The 19,766-nt window shown below is 34.5% G+C and overlaps 1 protein-coding gene across 1 annotated transcript in view; it reads left to right on the top strand.

Annotated features, from left to right (window-relative positions):
• Positions 1-19,766, top strand: part of LOC113097285 (lipoxygenase homology domain-containing protein 1) — a 34,480-nt gene that overhangs the window by 2,187 nt on the left and 12,527 nt on the right. Inside the window, 24 exon segments of the mRNA XM_074559912.1 lie at positions 3,141-3,255; positions 4,869-4,880; positions 6,315-6,395; positions 6,494-6,678; positions 7,635-7,733; positions 8,086-8,237; positions 8,335-8,458; positions 8,545-8,795; positions 8,884-9,019; positions 9,967-10,127; positions 10,304-10,390; positions 12,797-12,932; positions 13,349-13,503; positions 14,520-14,680; positions 14,967-15,043; positions 15,184-15,380; positions 16,794-16,986; positions 17,187-17,347; positions 17,442-17,618; positions 17,770-17,911; positions 18,322-18,473; positions 18,543-18,676; positions 19,379-19,530; positions 19,605-19,709. Coding sequence (XP_074416013.1) covers positions 3,141-3,255; positions 4,869-4,880; positions 6,315-6,395; positions 6,494-6,678; positions 7,635-7,733; positions 8,086-8,237; positions 8,335-8,458; positions 8,545-8,795; positions 8,884-9,019; positions 9,967-10,127; positions 10,304-10,390; positions 12,797-12,932; positions 13,349-13,503; positions 14,520-14,680; positions 14,967-15,043; positions 15,184-15,380; positions 16,794-16,986; positions 17,187-17,347; positions 17,442-17,618; positions 17,770-17,911; positions 18,322-18,473; positions 18,543-18,676; positions 19,379-19,530; positions 19,605-19,709 — 3,345 coding nt within the window.

The raw sequence follows: 19,766 nt of genomic DNA, 5'->3' as shown, positions 1-19,766 counted from the left end.
TTGTAGACATTACTATTTTTAATGTTTTTGAAAGAAGATTCTTCTGCTCATCAAGCCTGCATTTATTTGATCATAAATACAGAAAAAAAAATATTGTTATATATTATTACAATTTAAAATAACTGTTTTTAAATGTATTATACTTTAAATTATCATTTATTTCTGTGATGCAAAGCTGAATTTTAAGGATCTTAATCACATGATCCTTTAGAAATCATTCTAATATGATGATTCATTATCAAAGTTGGAAACAGTTCTGCTGCTTAATATTTTTTTAGAACATGTGATACTTTTTTAGGATACTTTGATGAATAAAAAGTAAAAAATAAAATAAAAAAGAAGCTATGTTTTTAAAATATCAATATTTTGTAATAACAATGTACACTACTGGTCAGTAATTTGGGGTCAGTAATAATTTTTTTCTTCTTTTTAAATAAAATCAATACTTTTATTCAGCAAGGATGTGTTAAATTGATAAAAAGTGATAATAAAGAAAATATATTATTAGAATATATATTATTAGATTTTTTATTTTTATTTTGAATAAATGCAGTTATTTTTAACCTTTTATTGATCAAATATATTGACAGCAGAACTGTTTCCAACACTCATAATAAATTAGAATATTAGAATGATTTCTAAATGATCATGTGATAGACTGATGTTACATGTGACACTGAAGGCTGGAGGAATGATGCTGAAAAATCAGCTTTGCCTCACAGGAATTAATTATTTTTTTTAAGTATATTCAAATAGAAAACTATTATTTTAAGTTGTAATAATATTTCACAATATTACTGTTTTTTCTGTATTTTTGATCAAATAAATGCAGATTTGATGAGCAGAAGAAAGTTTTTTCAAAAACATTAAAAATAGTAATGTTTCCAAACTTTTGGTCTGTACTGTATATATATATATATATATATATATATATATATATATATATATATATATATATATACAGAGGTGGGTAGAGTACCCCAAAACTTTACTCAAGTAAAAGTAAAAGTAATTCTAGAAATATTTACTCAAGTAAAAGTAAAAGTACTAGTCTTGAATAGTTACTTGAGTAAGAGTAAAAGAGTATCGGATAAAAAATCTACTCAAGTAGTTAGTTACTAGTTACTTTGGGTCATATATACGGAGCCTTTTTTTATATAGATATATAGACAAAAAATTTATGTAATGTATGTGTGTGTGTATAAATGTATATATTTCATCAGCCTTTAATCCAATTTATGTAATTTATTATAAAACCCTGTCTGTTTATTTAAGTAACAAATATAGGTGTCATGCCATAACATATTTTTAATACGACTGACTTTATTTTAAATGTGAATTTAACATTGAAAGTTAATGTGATATAAATATTGCTACTAATCTTTCATTGTTCAGAAAGAGAGCAAATGACATTTACATTATTAAACATAATTTTCACTGACAGTCTAGATTTCATTCACTCTCAGAAACTACTATTAAAATCACTGAAACTGTTAACACTGTGAAATCAATATCTTAATTATAGATTCGTACACACATCTGCACTTTGTTGTTTCTGACGAGAGAATTCGGCAGAAAGAGGTATTCAGTCAGTGAGCGAGTGAAGGAAGCATCGGCATTTCAGCGATGACTCATCGGAACACCTCTGATTGGCCATTGCATTCAAAAGCTCAACAGAACCGTGTGTGATTGGTTAATGCGCAGCGCTGTAAAAACGCGTCTGTCTCTGGCTCAGCGCCAGCAAGCGATCACAGATCTGAATTTAGCAGCTGATGATATGACTTGCTGAACGTACTCGCACTGGTGTGATTGTATTAAAATTAATAAAATCTTAATCGGCTATTCTTTGTCTTTTGGAAGCTGCATTCAACCTGTTATAAGCCACACACGTACAACAAACTAATGTCACAGTGGTATCGTGTACTGTAATCGAATGTAGCCCAAGTTATTACCTGTAAAACAGTAGACAGCACACGCGTTCATCTAATAAGGATCTCCATCGCAAGCAAATAATAGCCTTTGCAGATTAGCTTTCAATTCAGTGCAGTTCCATAGCCACGTTTTCAACGCTGCTAATATTCTTAAACGTTACAACTCTGAGTGAACCGCTTCAGAGCTCAGTGCGTGCAGCATGGAACTGAACGACTCATTCAAACTGATTCATGAACCAATTCACTCGTTTGCCAATTGGTTTGATCAAGCCTTTGAACAGAGTTGACTCAAAAGAATGAATCATTCGCGAATGGGCATCGCTCATTGCCCAGAGAAAAGTAGACGGCGCGTTTGGAATAAACTGAAGCATTTATTGCATTAAGATAAAGTAACGAGAGGGGCGTCGCCCACAGTAACGAAGTAAAAGTACAGATTTTTCCCAAAATATGTACTCAAGTAAGAGTATAAAGTACCCATCTTTAAATATACTCCGAAAAGTATTCGTTACCCCGAAAAATTACTCAAGTAAATGTAACGAAGTAAATGTAACTCGTTACTACCCACCTCTGTATATATATATATATATATATATATATATATATATATATATATATATATATATATATATATATATATATATATACACACACCTTTTGACTAATTCATACTAATAGAGTTCACATCTAAAGCGAACAGAATCCCATATAGGTCGGATTCGGTTTGTGGGTACACACCTGAATTAGAAAACAGCATTCACATTATCCTAACAAACCGAACTGTGGCAGGTGCATACCAAAAGTGCACGTGTAAAAGCACCCTAAAAGAAACTTAACATGCTCCAAGTGAACCCTGTTTGAATGTTACTTCTAGAAACACACTGCTCCTCAGGTTCACACATGCATTTGGTTGTCCCAGGGTTTTGCAGAGGTTCAGAGAAAGGTAGAGGTCATGCGGTGAGCATCAGGGCCATGTTGTACTCTCACTCCATTAACATGGCGTTTAAGTTACAGAGATATTGCTTACAGCAAATGCATCTCATACAAACATGAGTAAGCTTAAAATAGCAGGTTGTTGGGTTACACGGGATATACCTGAGCACTATACGTATTTGAGACTACAGCCCTTCGAATGTCATTCAAATGAAAACAAGATGCTTTCTTTTGTGGAGGGTCAGGTATAATTGGCTTACAGAATGCTCTCCTTCTCAGTGTACGAGGTGGTGACCGTCACAGGTGATGTTAAAGGCGCTGGGACTGATGCTAACGTATTTATCACCATGTATGGAGAGTTTGGAGTGACTCCCAAAGTTCACCTGGCCAGCAAGTAAGTTAAGCTTCAAACCTGCATCTCTACATGGCGATGTTCATTTGAAAGGGTTGACATGCACAAATCTGTTCCCTGAAAATATATTGTTTATCAGTATTAGTATTATCATTATTCAAGGTAGATATTTAAAGGAGTAGTTCACAGAGTAATAAAAAGTAATGAAAATGTACCCTCAGGCCATCCAAGATGTAGATGAATTTGTTTCTTCATCAGATTTGGAGAAATGTACTGTAGTATTAAATCTCACCAATGGATCCTCAGCAGTGAATGGGTGCCGTCAGAATAAGAGTCTGAACAGATGATAAAAACATCACAGTAATTCACAAGTTTTCACTGTCTTGCGAAGTGAAAAGTTGAATTTTTTTGCATTTTCGTTGAATCAGGAGAGAAATATGCACAGATCAAGCACCACTTACTGGATGAAGCGTTATGGATTATGGACTTTTTGGCTGGACGCAAAAGTTTAAAGTTTAAGGGGAAACAGTTTTTTCGTGCACCTGTTAATTTTTTGATTTTGGGCTTTTCATAAAGTGTTTTCTCAGACTAATTGAAAGAAAAGATCCTAAAGACACTGTTGAGTATTTCTTATATAGCACTTTATCTGTTTGTGTAAATAGATTTCAATTACAATACATATTTTTAAAGACCGTTTTCTCAAAATGGGTTTTTTTTTACTTTACATATTTATTCCTGTCTATATTCTGATGGTTATTACAGAGGGATTTGTTCATATATAATTTTCTTGATTAAATACAACATTTTATTCCCCCCCAAATTGTGAAAATATATACGTTTTCCGGCTGTTCAACGTTTTTTTCTGAATTATGGAGTGACGAAAAGAGATACACAGAATTCCCTCTGTAAAAACATTTGACTCTAATATGTCAAAAAAATAATTTAGTTAGTGTTCTGATTCTTGTACTAGAAATGAATGCAAGTTAGCGCATATTTAATTAAATAATGCCTCATTTGCATATTTTAACATAACATTTTAGAAAACTTGTAATAATTTTTTTTTTTATGTTGCAATTATCAATGTAATCAATCAAACTTAGTAAGGGGATAACTATTAGTTTTATTTTTTTTACTCTATTCACCTGCAGTGTCTCGCCTTAAACACCATAATAGATTTGTTTCTTACAAATACTCAGTTTTTCTCCTCATAAGACATTATCTGATGGACTGGACTGGTGTGGATTATTCTGATGTTTTAATCAGCTGTTTGGACTCTCATTCTGACGGCACCCATTCACTGCAGAGGATCCATTGCTGAGCAATTGATATAATCCTACATTTCTCCAAATCTGTTCCCTTAAAAAAACTAAATCATATATATTTTGGATGTCCTGAGAATGAGTAAACTTTCAGCAACCTTTACATTTTTTCATAGTTTCAGTGGTTCTACTTTAGACTTATATTGAGTGTGTTACTTGCCATTTCTTAGTAATTATTTTTTATTATCAACAGTGATTTCCGAGTGAAAATAGTTCAGGAAATCTACACAAGACACATTTTTTCAGGGTAGCGCAGAACTAGGAATGTTTATGGATTTTGACAGGATAATGCATATCTGTTAATGATTTAATTCTGTATTCTTCTCTAATCTACAGCACAGAAAAGAGGTATAACTTTAACACGGCCACCTCGTCTGCCCGTGTGTGGCCGTGCATTGCTTTTTGCACACAATGCTGTACAAGAGAACATCCTGTGTGTGCTTTGATCATGACATTCACACCAACACATCTTTGGGAAACAGATATTGTTTTCTTAGTAGTGCTATACGATTATTCATGAAATGAACTATTCGTGACATGAATTTTAATCGCTTGGCTCATCCGTCACACACAATGGCATGATGAAGCACAGGATTTGCTCTCCTCTATACAGCATCACCATGAACATTCATCTGAAGCTGAAGAGATTCATGTGACTTGCTCCTTGAACCAATGAGAGGGTACAGTCATATGACATCACTTCCTTTTTCGGTCTTTCAGGATAACACGAGAAGGTAGGCTACTCATAGAAATCTCCACACAGACATCATATCCCATGAATGTGTGTTGATATTTTATGAGTACAAAGAGAGACCTTTCCTACAGAAACTCTTCCTACAGTAATCAATCGTCCTGATGAATGAGCAGTAAAATATTCAGAAATGGATTACTAATGGGAGAGTTTTTACTTGCTCAGATGAATGTCCAAATGGTTAATGTTGCATAATGACTCATAAAAAATTACAAATGCCGTAAAAAAGGCCAGAAATGGATATCAGATGTAGCTTCAGATATATGCACAGTGATGATTCACAAGTCTCCTAACCACAAATTAATTGGAAGCTTAGATTATGTCTCCAAATTTATGATTTTACTACCTTTATGAGAAATATTGTGTGTTTGGGTAGTTGGGTGCATCTCACGAAGATTGTCAAGAACATGTCTGGGTTAAATCTCACCCCAATGGACCTTTTCACATTTCACTTTTTTTTTTAGTTTAAGATTTTTTTTCACTTTTACATCATTTTCATGACATGTTTTCATGGGATTCATCCAGTCAGAAAAAGACTCATTTATCAGGTAGATCTGTTCAGTAACTCCTCCTCAGAGAGTTTCAGCAGAATAGAAAAGAAATGGACTTTTAATTCTGTCCGGAAGTCAGAATGCAACATTTTGGAATCGAGATGATATTTAACAGAATCTCTGAATCTGTCTAAATGTCATTATTTCCAAAGTTTGCCGGTGAGTTTTCCGCGTGCTGATCTCAGGTGAGGTGTGTGTTGGTTTTTCCGCATCGGTAAGTCCGTGTGTATGTGTGTGTGAGAAACTTGGCAGTGCGAGTGGATGTGTAATTCATACTGGGTGATTTTTAATTCATGCATTTCGCATTTTGATTAGAGAGATGCTTTTACCGAAGAGACCGTAGAGCGTTGATAATGACAGATGGTGCTTTCTCATGAACACACACTTCTGCATAGTCAGTTCCAGATGTTTCTGCATTAGAAGCTTGATTGAGTGTCACAGTAAATCATGTTCACAGGTTTATTTCTATTAATTTTTTAGGAGCAGAACAGCCTTTGAAAAGAACAAGACTGACGTCTTTCGGATCAAAACGCACAATGTTGGGCCAATAAAGAAAATTAGGTACATAAACATCTGAATACATCAAAGAGTAACTACCTTAAAGGCACGTCTTAAAATTAGAACGATATATGTCTTGTGATGTACTTCCTGTAATGCAGAATCGAGCATGATAACACGGGCATGAGTGCCAGTTGGTTCCTGGACCGGGTCATCGTGACTGACATGAACAGGCCACACCTCCGATTCTTTTACGCCTGCAACAATTGGCTGAGCAGAGACGAGGGGGACGGACTTACGGTCCGATATCTGCTGGGTAGCCTGAATCCCATGGACATCCCAAAACGTATATGTGACCTTTTATTTAAAATACATGCTTGCAAAACAGACAGCAAATTTAATTTAATTTAATTTAATTTAATTTAATTTAATTTAATTTAATTTAATTTAATTTAATTTAATTTAATTTAATTTAATTTAATTTAATTTAATTTAATTAATTTTTTTTGGATCACGTAAAAAATGTGCCACAAATCTAGTCAAAACTTTTTTATTTATTTACTTTTGCCATTTTACCAAACTTTGATTTCCTCAAACATTTTTTAATTAGACACATATTTTTATAATTATTACAAATTTTGCATTCAGACATGAAAAAATAAGAATTCTGTCATTATGTGTTTGTCCAAACCCATGTCACTTTCTTTATTTCTGTCCTTCTTTCTTTCTTCTGTAAAACACATTCCTTAGTTAGCCCATATGCAACAGACAGAACAGTCAGTGTACATAAACAAATGAACACGTGCATTATATGACAAACTGTAATTTTCCCATTGAGGCCTTTAGCATGTGTAAATTATCTAAAACAAGATATTACAACTCTCAACAATGACATATAATTTGCAGATATACTTCACATCTTGCTTCATATAATCTATAGATAACATCACATAGGTATTGTGATCATGATCATAGATGATGCATGCACACAAGCAGCAGACTCAGGTTGCATACAATGAATTAGAAGAAATTTAGGAGTAGAGTAGAGTTTCAGACGGGGATCACAATATCACCAGTCCAACATTCCCAGAGACCACAGACAATATAACATTACATCCCACAGACAGGAGAAGAGTAGATGTACCAACAGTTTCTCAGAAAGAGTTCTCCAGTGGTTTTTGATGCTCCATGGTTTTTCAAAAAATACCACGGTGTAATGATAGTTAATGCCCAAAAATAATGCATGCAAAAAAGTGATCTTATATAAATGTGTTAATGTGAGTGTCTATACATATGTTGCAGAAAACAAGTACATAGCCAGTGTCTTCACAATGGATGCTAAAGGCAGTGGGACAGACGCTGATGTCTACCTCAGTATTTTCGGAGAGTTTGGGGATACAGGTCACTAAATCAGTCTGTGTTTCTCTGGGTGTTATTTTATGAAGCAAATAAAAAAACACACGCACAAAAGGTCAAACTTTAATTGCCTAGAACATTTTTAATTATTATTAGACATATTTTCACAATTATGAAGCATGCTTTTATGGAAAACTGTGAGATTATTTTCTTTAATATAATTAAATTTTATTGCCTAGGGCTGTTTATGTTTCAATTAAACATATAGTATTTCTTACAATTACAATACACATATTATTTGATGTTATTTTAGACAAATGTTTTACACTTTGCAGTACTAAACACAGTCAGTGTTTCCATGTGTATGTCTTGGTTTTTCTTGTTGTGATGACTGCAGGAGAACGAAGACTGGCCAGTGATGGAAAAGACAATTTTGAGCGCGGCAATGAAGACAAATTCACCATCGAAGCACCAAATCTGGGCAGACTTCGAAAAATCACCATCGGACACAATAACAAGGGGTCTTCTGCGGGCTGGGCGTGCGATAAGGTACACAAACACACTTTTCATCTAAAACCTTCATGACGGATATCTTTGTCTTCTGTTATTAATATGATATCTTTGTCTTTACGGTGATCTGATTTAGGTTGTAGTAGACGACATGGGGAATAAGGAGGTTTATGAGTTTCCGGTCAATGCCTGGTTTGACATCTCCGAAGGGGACGGCAAAATACAGAGAGATGTGATTGCCGGAGCCACACAACCAATGGGTATGAGCAAACGTGTGTGTTTGTGTGTTAGGATAAGTGCATCTGATTATAACCGGCTTGATTTGTTTGGTTGTGTGTGTGTGTAGCGATTGTGTATAACGTACAGGTGATGACGGGGGATGTTCGTGGAGCCGGCACTAACTCTAAGATCCACTTTGCCATGCACGGTCGGAAAGGAGTTAAGAACAGCGGTAAGTTGTTCCTGGAGGGCGGCACGTTTGAGCGCGCTCAGATCGACATCTTTAACGTGGAGCTGCTGGAGCTGCTCAGCCCGCTCAGCAGAGTCACGATCGGACACGACAACGCTGGGATCAGCTGCGGCTGGTATTGTGAAAAGGTGCGTGTCGGGGCTGTAAGGTGTTTTGAAGCTTGCATTACTTATTCATACATGCAGCGTGTGATCTGTCTCTCTGTTTCTCTCACAGGTGACGGTATACTGCCCCTTCACAGGTTTAGAGCAGGTGTTTCCCTGCGGCAGGTGGCTGGATGAAGATGAGGGTGATGGACTGGTGGAGCGAGAGCTGTATGAGATGGTCTCACTCAGACAGAAAAAGCAAAAGAGTGAGCAAATGATCAAACTCTTCCCCTGTCGAAGCTATCAGGGGTAACGTTCACTAAGCATGCTGCATTGCAGTGTAAAGACCTGCGTCTTATTCACTAACCAGCTACTGTACTAAATGTGCTGTGTTGTGTTTATTAAGAAAAATGTAAAAGTTATTGTCATTTTTTTAGTTGATGCAAAAATAGTAACATCAATAGTCAAATACAATTTAATGTGAAAAAAAATTATAATGTGCATTAAAAATTAAATCAATAATAAAATAATTTGATAAAAAGTGTTAGCATCAATATTAAAATACTATTATATTCCTAAAAACAAAATCACATTTACAATTAAATAAAGGTAGGTTCATAACAGGTAATAAAATAAATTACATTAATTAAAAAAATGTATGATAAAATGTATAAAAATAATACAGTCAGTGATAAAAATGTGATTATATTTATACAAATAACATCAATAATAAAAATACATATTTATATAAAAATTATATAATACAATTAAATTCATTATTTATGATGAAATCAATAATAATAAAAAACAATTATACAATCATATTAATAAAAATAGTAACATCAATAATAAATAATAAAAAAATATATTAATAGAAATAACAACATCAATGATACATTTATCTTAATAGAAAATAATAACATCAATAATAAAATTAAATTCTAACCACAAAAATTATAACATTTAAAAGTCATATTGAATTGACAAAATTTTTACGTTTTGTTTTCCATTTTTATGTCTTTACTACATGATCTGTGTCATATGCAACGGCTTTATTTGTATTGTTTGCATTGGCCAAATGTCCAATGTTCATTGTTATCAATATTTGTTGCTTTGGTGTACCATGTTCAGCTTCCTTGAGCTCGGGAAAGGCACTATATAAATTAAACTAAACAAATTTTACACAAATGGCTCTTTTCTGCGTGTTCCTCAGAATTGCCCTGGTCTCTGTGGATCTGGACGTCTGAGATTAAAGGTGCGGGCACAGATGCACAGGTGTTCCTGCAGGTGTACGGAGAGACGGGCAAGAGCGACGAGATGAACCTCGAGAGCAAATCAGACAGTTTTGAACAGGGACAGTGCGACAAGTTCATTGTAAGTCTGTGTGTGTCTTATTTTAGAAATATACAGTGATCCCAAAACACATAGTGTCATTTTATCTGTCGTTACAGTAGATAAGAATATATCAGTTGATAAGTTTGATGTTTTATTTCTTGAGAATATTGAATCTAAATCCATTTTTGTAATTGAGGTTTTTGCTGTTGCTCTAGATTGAGATGCCCGATATCGGGAAGATACGCAAGCTGAGGATCTGGCACGAAAAGAGGCATCCTTTCTCTGGCTGGCATCTTGGCAGGGTGAGAGACCTGCACTACAGTCTAATGCACTATTACACAGAAACGATTTGTCCAATTCACACTGAAAACATGATGTAAGCAAGCATTCTTCGTGTTTTCTCAGTGTAACAACAATGAGTTTTACATAGTAATTAACTCAAATGATATATAGGGAATTTGAATAATTAATCAAGAATTTGATTAATATATATCTCAGATGACAGTTACATTTAATTTTATTGATTATGAAAAATAGCTCAATTGCCAATACCAATACTAATCACAGGGCACTGTAATTTACTCATTAATATGTCAATATTACATTCTTCATATCAATTATTGTGATATCTCTTACTGTAAATTATTGCAGATCAAAACCGTGGTATGTCCAGCACACCACTATAGACCTATCAATTTTCAATAAAGTTATCACGCCTTATAATTCAAGGAAAAGTATTCTCTGGCCATGAAAATATTATCCTATCCTTATGATAAATTTAGTTTCTAAATTTAGAGCTTGTAGCTAAAGACCAAAACATTTCAGTGACTCGTAATGTGAGTGGGGTGGAGTCCAGGCCAATCGTCAGTATATGGTTTTTTAATAATTAAACTAGTAATACATCAAACTACAAATCACACAGAGTAAATATGCGTACGACAATACAAACAGTAAGCTTTATACAATACATAACGAATCCAAATAAAAGAGAGAGAGAGAGAGAGAGAGAGAGAGAGAGAGAGAAAATAGAATGGGATCACATAAGGAGCTCAGGTATGAAAATCATAGTCAGTAACTTTTAGAAGCCAACAACAAATCAGATCATAACAACACTTTAAAGCAGCATTTAAATCTCCATAGAGAAAGTGATACTTGCAAAAGGTGTCCCATGTGAGTGGCGTGAGCTTTACGCACTGTTCCCGTTGAAACAGCCATGTGCCATGAAACGGAGGCCATGTGACGCGCGTGCACGCTGCGCTTGGCGTGAGCGTGGAGCACGTGGTCCTTTGTTCTGTCCTCGCGCGGTATTTGAAAGGTTCAACAAACATTGTTCCAGAATTCGTCTTCCTTGCGTGGAGAGGCGAATAGTTTAATAAACTTAGTAAAGAAAAGAAAAGAAAACGAACGAAACGAAAGCTTCCAAAGGAGCCATTAAAATGGCTTTTTCTCTCAGCCCCTGTGCTGAGGGGGTTCGCGCTGTGAGCGCGGCCTATGGCCGCGCGGAAACAACGTTGGAGAGCAGCGTATCCGAGAACGGGGAAGAGGAAGAAGCAAAAAGAGGAGGGTGGACCTTGTTTGGTCAATTCTTATAGCTTGAAATAGTTCACACCCATTTTCGAGGGAGCATCCAATGAATGTCCGCGATCTGAAGCGGAGGGAAAGTTCCTTTGTCTCGGTTGAGACAACCCCCTGATGATTTAGGGCCTGTCCGATTTCATCAGGAATATTAAAGCAAGTTCATTATTCCAGATTAAATACATTTTTCATTACTTTGCTCTAGATAAATGGGTCTGTCAAAGCATGACGATTAGAACAAGACTAGACATAATATATATATGACCAAAGATCTAATTTTTAGATCGAATTACACATTAAAAGATTTGTTTAACACATGATAACACTTTAGATGTTGGGAAACATCTAAATGTACCAAAAGGGAATACGTAATACATTTATAAAACATGAAAACAGAAAGTTAATGAATACATTCCATAGAATGCATTGTTCAAAAGAAGCCAGTGACTTGGCTTCTCTCCTGTCCTGTGTAGTCGTAAAATTTTACGAGCTACCAAGGAGTGTGGGGGTTGCAGAACATTTCCTTTTGAGAAAGTTAAAGTGAGGAAAGACATTTCCTAAAGTATAAGCTTGCAACTTATACTCTTCACATAACAAGGATTAACCATTTTATGCAATCCATAAACATAATTAAAATACATATTAATAATAAAATGAAAGTAAGGAACTTATACGAAAAGTTCCTTTGTCTCCAGTGTTGGAAGAATTTGGGTTGGGGGTTTTCGTTTCTTCTTTGAAGCTCGCATGGGCATCGTAAATAGTTTAAGTCCAGCCAGGCTGGCATTTAGTACCAACAGTCTGAATTTATAAAACAGAATTTAACCCATGAATCGCTGACCTGCATATCTGTTACATCAGCTACTAATAAAATGATTTGTGCACTCTGCTGCTAAAAGTAAATGTATTCGTGTTTCACATGTGAGTCTGCAATCGAAAGAGCGCAAACATTTCTCCAAATGATTGATACAGGTTCATTTTATATAGCTTAATCGTATCTGTTTCAATTTGTTTTTCTTCTAATCAGTTCATGGAGACACAACTGAAACAAAGTTGATATGTAAGAAAAATACAGAATTCTGTAATGTGTCCTGAGCTCTCTGCTTAACATTTCTTCTTGGGTTTTCTGTATAAAGGTGACATTGATGAAGACCCTTACTAGGGAGAAATACTCATTTGTTTGTAACCGTTGGTTGGACATCAATGAAGATGACAATGAGATCGTTAGAGAGCTGCCAGCTACTGGAAAACTTGTGCCAGAAGCTTTACCGCGTGAGACAACTACAAAACACATCCATTCTCTCTTAAAACTTCTAATAAGTGCATTTTGAGCATCAGAAAAACTTTTATTCTTTCGTTTTTAAGAAAAGCATTTACATGTATATACTGGTGCTTTAAAGATCAAAGCACAAATCTGAAGAACCAATGTTTAGACATCAAGAAAAACTTAACAATTCAAACATGAATAATGGTTCATAATAACAATAATCTTCTTTGCTGAACATAAATGACTTCAAAGAACCATCGAAGAACCTTTATGTGTTTTGGACACGTAAAGATATTATCCCAAATTCAGCCATGCATTATATTAATAGTTTACAGTAGGTAAAATACAATTTTACAAAAAAAGATAATGATGTATTTGATTTTTTTATATTGCTGTATTTGTTTCTATTGTTAATCGATAGTTATTAAGTATCGTGTGACGATCTGCACGGGAAACATCAGTGGAAGTGGAACAGATGCCAGTGTTTATTTAAACATCATTGGTGACTTGGGAGACACTGGAGAGCGACTGATGTTCATGAGCAAAAACAACGCCAACAAGTTTGAGAAAGGAAACGTGAGTAGTGGCATGCTGACATGAAACATTAATTGTGCAAATACTCTACCATTCCTTTTTTTTAAAGAAATGTATCATGGTTTTCACAAAAATATTAAGTAGCATAATTAGGTATCATTTTAGAATAGGTAACACCTATTAGTTGGTTATTAGCATGCATATTACTACATTATTAGCCATGTATTAGTGCTAATTAAGAACATATTAATGCCTTATTCTACTTGACCTTATTCTACATCCCTAATCCTACCCAATACCTAAACCTAACAACTACCTTACTAACTATTAATAAGCAGCTTATTAAGAATTTATTGAGAGAAATGTCGTAGTTAATAGTTAACAAGTGTTACCTATTCTAAAGTGTTACCCATCATTATTTTCACCTTTGGTTATGAGAAATGTTTCTCATGCAGCAAATCTGTATATTAGAATGATTTATGAAAGATCATGTGACACTGAAGACTGGAGGAATGATGTTGAAAATACACCTTTGATCACAGGAATAAATTCCATATATATATATATATATATATATATATATATATATATATATATATATATATATATATATATATATATATATATATATATATATATATATATATATATATATATATAAATTAAGATTGCATTTTATTGATCAAAATACAGCCTCATTATTTTAAAAATGATAACTTGATGGCACTTGATGAATGAAACATACACATTTTTTGTCATGTGACAACGATCTATTATTGTTTGAAATATTTATTGCTGAAAAATGTGTGCTGTTTACATGCATGCTACATTACTGTCACATGACCTCATTATGTCGGATGTTAAAGTCAGTGTGAGATGTCCAGCTATCATCATCATTTTGCATTTTCTAAAATAAAATATAATGACGATTGCTGGTGATATTACATTTGGTTAATTTTGAAAATGAAATCTAAAGATAGACACATTGCATTTGTAGGATACGGAGCACAGTGCAGTGTGCTCTGCTCAATGTAGTTTGTGTTTTACTCTGTTCTCAGCATGATGAGTTCCTGGTAGAGGCGGCCAACCTGGGACAGATCAGGAGGGTTCGGATTGGTCATGACGGACGAGGCGGAGGATGTGGTTGGTTCCTGGATAAGGTGATGATCAGAGAGGAGGGGCAACCTGAGGCGTCATCCATCGAGTTCCCATGTTACAGGCAAGACAATCTAACAAACATTAGCTTGTGTGCTAATGCGTATTTCAAGCTCACTATAAGTACACATACATGTATAAGTTCATATGTGCATGTATCTGGCTGAGTAAAGAACATGGGAGAGTGGTCTTTAAGTCAATTATGTAGTTGAGAAAACTGACTCTAGTTACTAATGGACACTAATGAGTGCAGATGAAACCCTAGCTACACCAATGAAAGAGCTCAGTTACACACACACACACACACACACACACATTTGCCTACTGTATCTCTCTCTGTCTCATCTCAGGTGGTTGGATCGTAATGAAGACGACGGGCAGATTGTAAGAGAGTTAGTCCCTACTGATGATGGTCAGCGTTTGTTTAGTGAGTGAACACACACATACAAACATTAGCACATACAAAAATGTAAAATGTATGCAACAATGAACTAAAAAGTAGCTTGCATGTCTGTCTACATAAATATAGATACAATAGGTTTTGAGGTGTGTGTGTGTTTGTTCCAGCTGTTGGTTATCACATTGCGATAAAGACAGGCAGTATTAATGGTGCCAGCTCAGATTCGAAGGTGTTCGTAAAGCTGTACGGAGAGAAAGGCGACACCAACAAGATGCTGCTGGTCGTCTCCGATAACGACCTGGTGAATTATTTTGAGACGGGACAGACAGACATCTTCACCATAGAGACCTTTGACATTGGCAATGTATGCTACCTGTTCATGTTTGGCCTATTCACCCAGTCTAAAGGTCTAAAATTCTATTTTGTTCTGTTCTATCTTCAAATTCATTCTGTTTACATTTGTTCTATTGTGTTTTGTCCTGTTGATCAAATTCACTCAACACTGAGTTAAACTAATTATATTCAGTTGTATTTGTATTTGTTCTAATGTTGCTTCTATTGCATTCTATTCTTCTGTTCAAATTAACTATATGCTGTTAAACCCATTCTATTCTATTCTTTTCTATTCTATTCTTTTTAATGTTCAAACTTGTTCTGTTGGTTAGATTTGTTTTATTGTGTTCTGTTGTTCAATTCACTCTATTCTGTTATTCATTCTATTCTATTCTATTCTAAATGATTCTGTTAAACTCATTCAATTCTTTTTTTTCTATTCTTTCTAATGTTCAAATTTGTTGTTTTTGTTCTTTTTCATTTGTCCTATTATGTTCAGCTCAAACTATTCCGTTAAACTATTCTATTCTATTCTATTCTATTCTATTCTATTCTATTCTAAATAATTCTGTTAAACTCATTCTATTCAAATTTTTCTATTCTTTCTATTGTTCAAATTTGTTCTTTTTGTTCTTTTTTTTCATTTGTCCTATTATGTTTTGCTTAAACTATTCTGTTAAACCATTCTATTCCAATCTATTCTATTCTATCTTCAAAGTGGTTCTGTTTACATTTGATATATTGTGTTTTGTCCTATTGTTCAAATTCACTCTATTCTGTTGTACTAATTATATTCAGTTTTTTTTCTATTCTATTCTTTCTCATGTTTATATTTGTTCTATTGTTTGCTGTTGTTTACATTTTTTCTATTGCATTCTATTCTGCTGTTTAAATTTACTTTTTATATTAAACCAATTCTATTCTGTTCTTTCTCATGTTCAAATTTGTTTATTTTTCTTCTGTTGGTTAGATTTGTTCTATTGCGCTCTGTTGTTCAGTTCACACTATTTTGTAACTCATTCTATTCTATTCTAAATTATTCTTTTAAACTCTCTAAATAAATAAATAAAATTCTATTATTTTCTATTCTTTCTAATGTTCAAATTAGTTTTTTTATTTGTCCTATAATGTTCAGTTCAAACTATTCTGTTAAACCATTCTATTCTATTCTGTTCTTTTCTTTGTTATGTTCAGTTTTGTTGGATTTTTTCTATTATTCAAATTAACTCTATTCTGTCAAATCCATTCTGTTCTGTTCTACTGTATTCTATCGGGATAGGTACTATACATTCTAGATACTGCAAATGTCAAAAATGCAGCTAATCATTCAATGTCACAAGAAATATGAATAAAGTACATACTGTAAACATCATTCATGCATTTGTACATAACAACAATTATACTCCTGTTATTTAAACTAAAATGAATGTTCATGTTCCTGTAGATAAACAGGTTGCTGATTGGCCACACTAACGAGGGTCTGCGAGCCGGTTGGTTCCTGGACAGTGTTCAGATCTGGGTGCCGGTGCACGGGGTGCAGTACATGTTCCCCAGTCACCGCTGGCTCTGTAAGGACGAGGCTGATGGGAAGGTGGAGGTGGAAATCTATCCTAGCGAGACACTGGAGATAGAGAAATGTGTGTATTTCACATTTATGAATTTACAAATGCTTTTATCCAAAGATTATAAATAAACATTTCGGTTCTTGCATTCCCTTGGAAACAAACCCATGACTTTGGATGTTTTCAATAAACTGCACTCAAAATTGGACTGTTATTAGTTTAAATCTAGCTACTGTGAACTGAAAATGATTAATGCGTGTTTTTCTAATCGGCAGTGATCAATTATGAGGTCACTGTGGTGACAGGAGACGTGTGGACTGGAGGGACGAATGCAAACGTCTTCCTGCAGATTTACGGTGAGGAGGGGAAAACCGAACTAATACAGCTCAAGAGCCGATCCAACAACTTTGAGAGAGGGACCACTGAGATCTTTAAGGTGAGTTGTACTTGAAATTTTTAAAAGCTAAGTGATGTTTCTGGAATCCGGTTGGTTGTGTCTGAAGAGATGCTCTCTGATTGGTTGATTTAAGATCGAGGCCTTAGATGTGGGACGGGTCTATAAGATCCGGATCGGCCATGACGGCTCAGGAATAGGGGCTGGATGGTTCCTGGAGAAGGTGGATGTTAAACGGCTGGTCATGGCAATGGTGAAACCAGAGAAGAAAGAGGAGGACAAGAAAGACAAGAAGAAGAAAAAGAAGAAAAAGGTCAGTTGGGGCAAATCGGATTTTGCTTTTAAAAAAACATTCTTAATGAGCCCTAAATTCAGAATGTTGGGAGGATACTGGGAGAGACCAGATTTAACATTTTAATCTGAATATTCAAGTTTTTTATTTACAACCATCTAATCATCTGTAGGAGGAAGAAGAGGAATCCCCAGGTGAACTGAAGGAGGTTGTTCGGGCTTTCAGTTTCCCATGTGGCCGATGGCTCGCTCGTGACGAAGAGGATGGAGAGATACTCGTGGAGCTGTGTGCTGAGGATTACGAAGATCTGGAGGGTATAGAGAGAGATTTAAAGCGTCACAAAAAAAAAAAAATAAGTGTATACAAAAAAATAAAACCATTTTAAGAAAATGAATAATTTATTTTAAATGTACGAACTAAGAAATTTACATTTATTTGTTAATAATTAATTAATAATAATATTTTAATATAATTAATATATTTATTTTTAATTTTAAATACATATTTTATTTTCAAAAATTATGTAACAATTCTTTTTGTGAAAAAAAGTGTGTTTGTGCTGATTTGCTTTGAAATACAAAAAAAAAATTCTAATTTGTTTGCTATTTTATTATCTAATACAATGACACATTTTTCTAAATTTTTAGGGGTCAAAATAGCAGTGTACCATCAACCTTCAACAGAAATGCATTTTGAGAAAACATTCCTGTTTTCATGTGTTTAGATAACTCATACGAGGTTCATGTGTATACTGGGGATATGCTGGGGGCCGGAACAGATGCGGGTGTTTACATCAACATCTACGGAGAAATGGGTGACACAGGCGAGAGAAAACTACGCAAGTCAAACCACCTGAACAAGTTTGAGCGCAGCCAGGTGAGTGGAACACAACACCCACACGATCACGCTGTATACAGAGTGTTTCTAAATGCAGATCATTTTCAGGAGGATGTGTTCACCATCACTGGGATGGACCTGGGGCCGCTGAAGAAACTGAGGATTCGTCATGACAACAAGCAGGCAAACGCTTCATGGTACCTGGACCGCGTCGAGATCTTTGACTCCAAAGATGAAACCATGTGAGTGTCATGCACATCGCCCGAAACACATAATGTATTTCTCATTTGTCACACTTTGTTACATTTATCAGAAGACATAAAAATAGATGCAACTGAGTAAATTGTTGATGTAAAGTAAGTACAATTAATATGGTTAGCAGTTATTGAAAAATATTGGAAATTCGAGATGAGAAATGTTCGAGCTCATATTGAGATCTCTGACATTTGATTGCAGAATTTGCTTAAAATATTCATTTTAAATAAATACATTTAAAGGAAATAAAACATTTATTTAAAATGTATAAATGAAGGAATACATTGAAATTTGTTTTTTGAATTTGATTATTTTTTATATATATTTAATAATTAATATTTTATTTTCCTTTTAATTTTAATTCAATATTTAGTATTCTATTGTGTGCTCTTGTCATTTACTTTAAGTTTTAATTATTTTAATACTTAAGCCTTAAACTAAATGAAAATGACAAATGTTGCCTTGACTAAAATATACATATTTTTACATTTTCTTCAATTACAGTTAATTTTTAATTTATTTCAAGTATCGAAAATGTTTTTTTAAATTTAATGCATAATTCTAAACTTGCCCAATCGAATCTAATTATTCGCTAAAGAGAAACAACTGACATATTAAAGCGATCTCATTAGTGATTTCTCTCACCTATAGACTATGCTGACCATGTTTGCTTTGTGTGTGTTATTCAGGTATTTTTTCCCCTGTCAGCGCTGGTTGGCGGTGGATGAAGATGACGGGCAGCTGGGCCGTGAGTTAGTGCCTGTAGACGAGGCTTTCATGAAGAGAGATGAAGATGAAGAAGAGGAGTCATCGCCTGCTCAACTCGGACTAGAGCAAAAAGGTTTTGAATGTTAATGGCAACCTAATGGCATTTGCTCACTGCATTGACATTACACTGAATATGTCTGTTTGTAGCCATGTCAACAACATTCACGATGAGAGTCAAAACAGGGGAGAAGAAGAGCGCCGGGACAGATGCAAACGTTTATGCTATTCTCTATGGAACCAAAGATGACACTGGTAACTATGAAAACACTTTTAGTATTAAAAGGCCTGCGGCTACTGAAAAGTGTGTTT

This window comes from Carassius auratus, unplaced genomic scaffold (assembly GCF_003368295.1).
Source record: "Carassius auratus strain Wakin unplaced genomic scaffold, ASM336829v1 scaf_tig00216169, whole genome shotgun sequence".
NCBI classification, from domain to species: Eukaryota; Metazoa; Chordata; class Actinopteri; order Cypriniformes; family Cyprinidae; genus Carassius; species Carassius auratus.
Note: the sequence above shows the minus strand (reverse complement) of the source record. Positions and strands in the feature narration are given on the sequence as shown.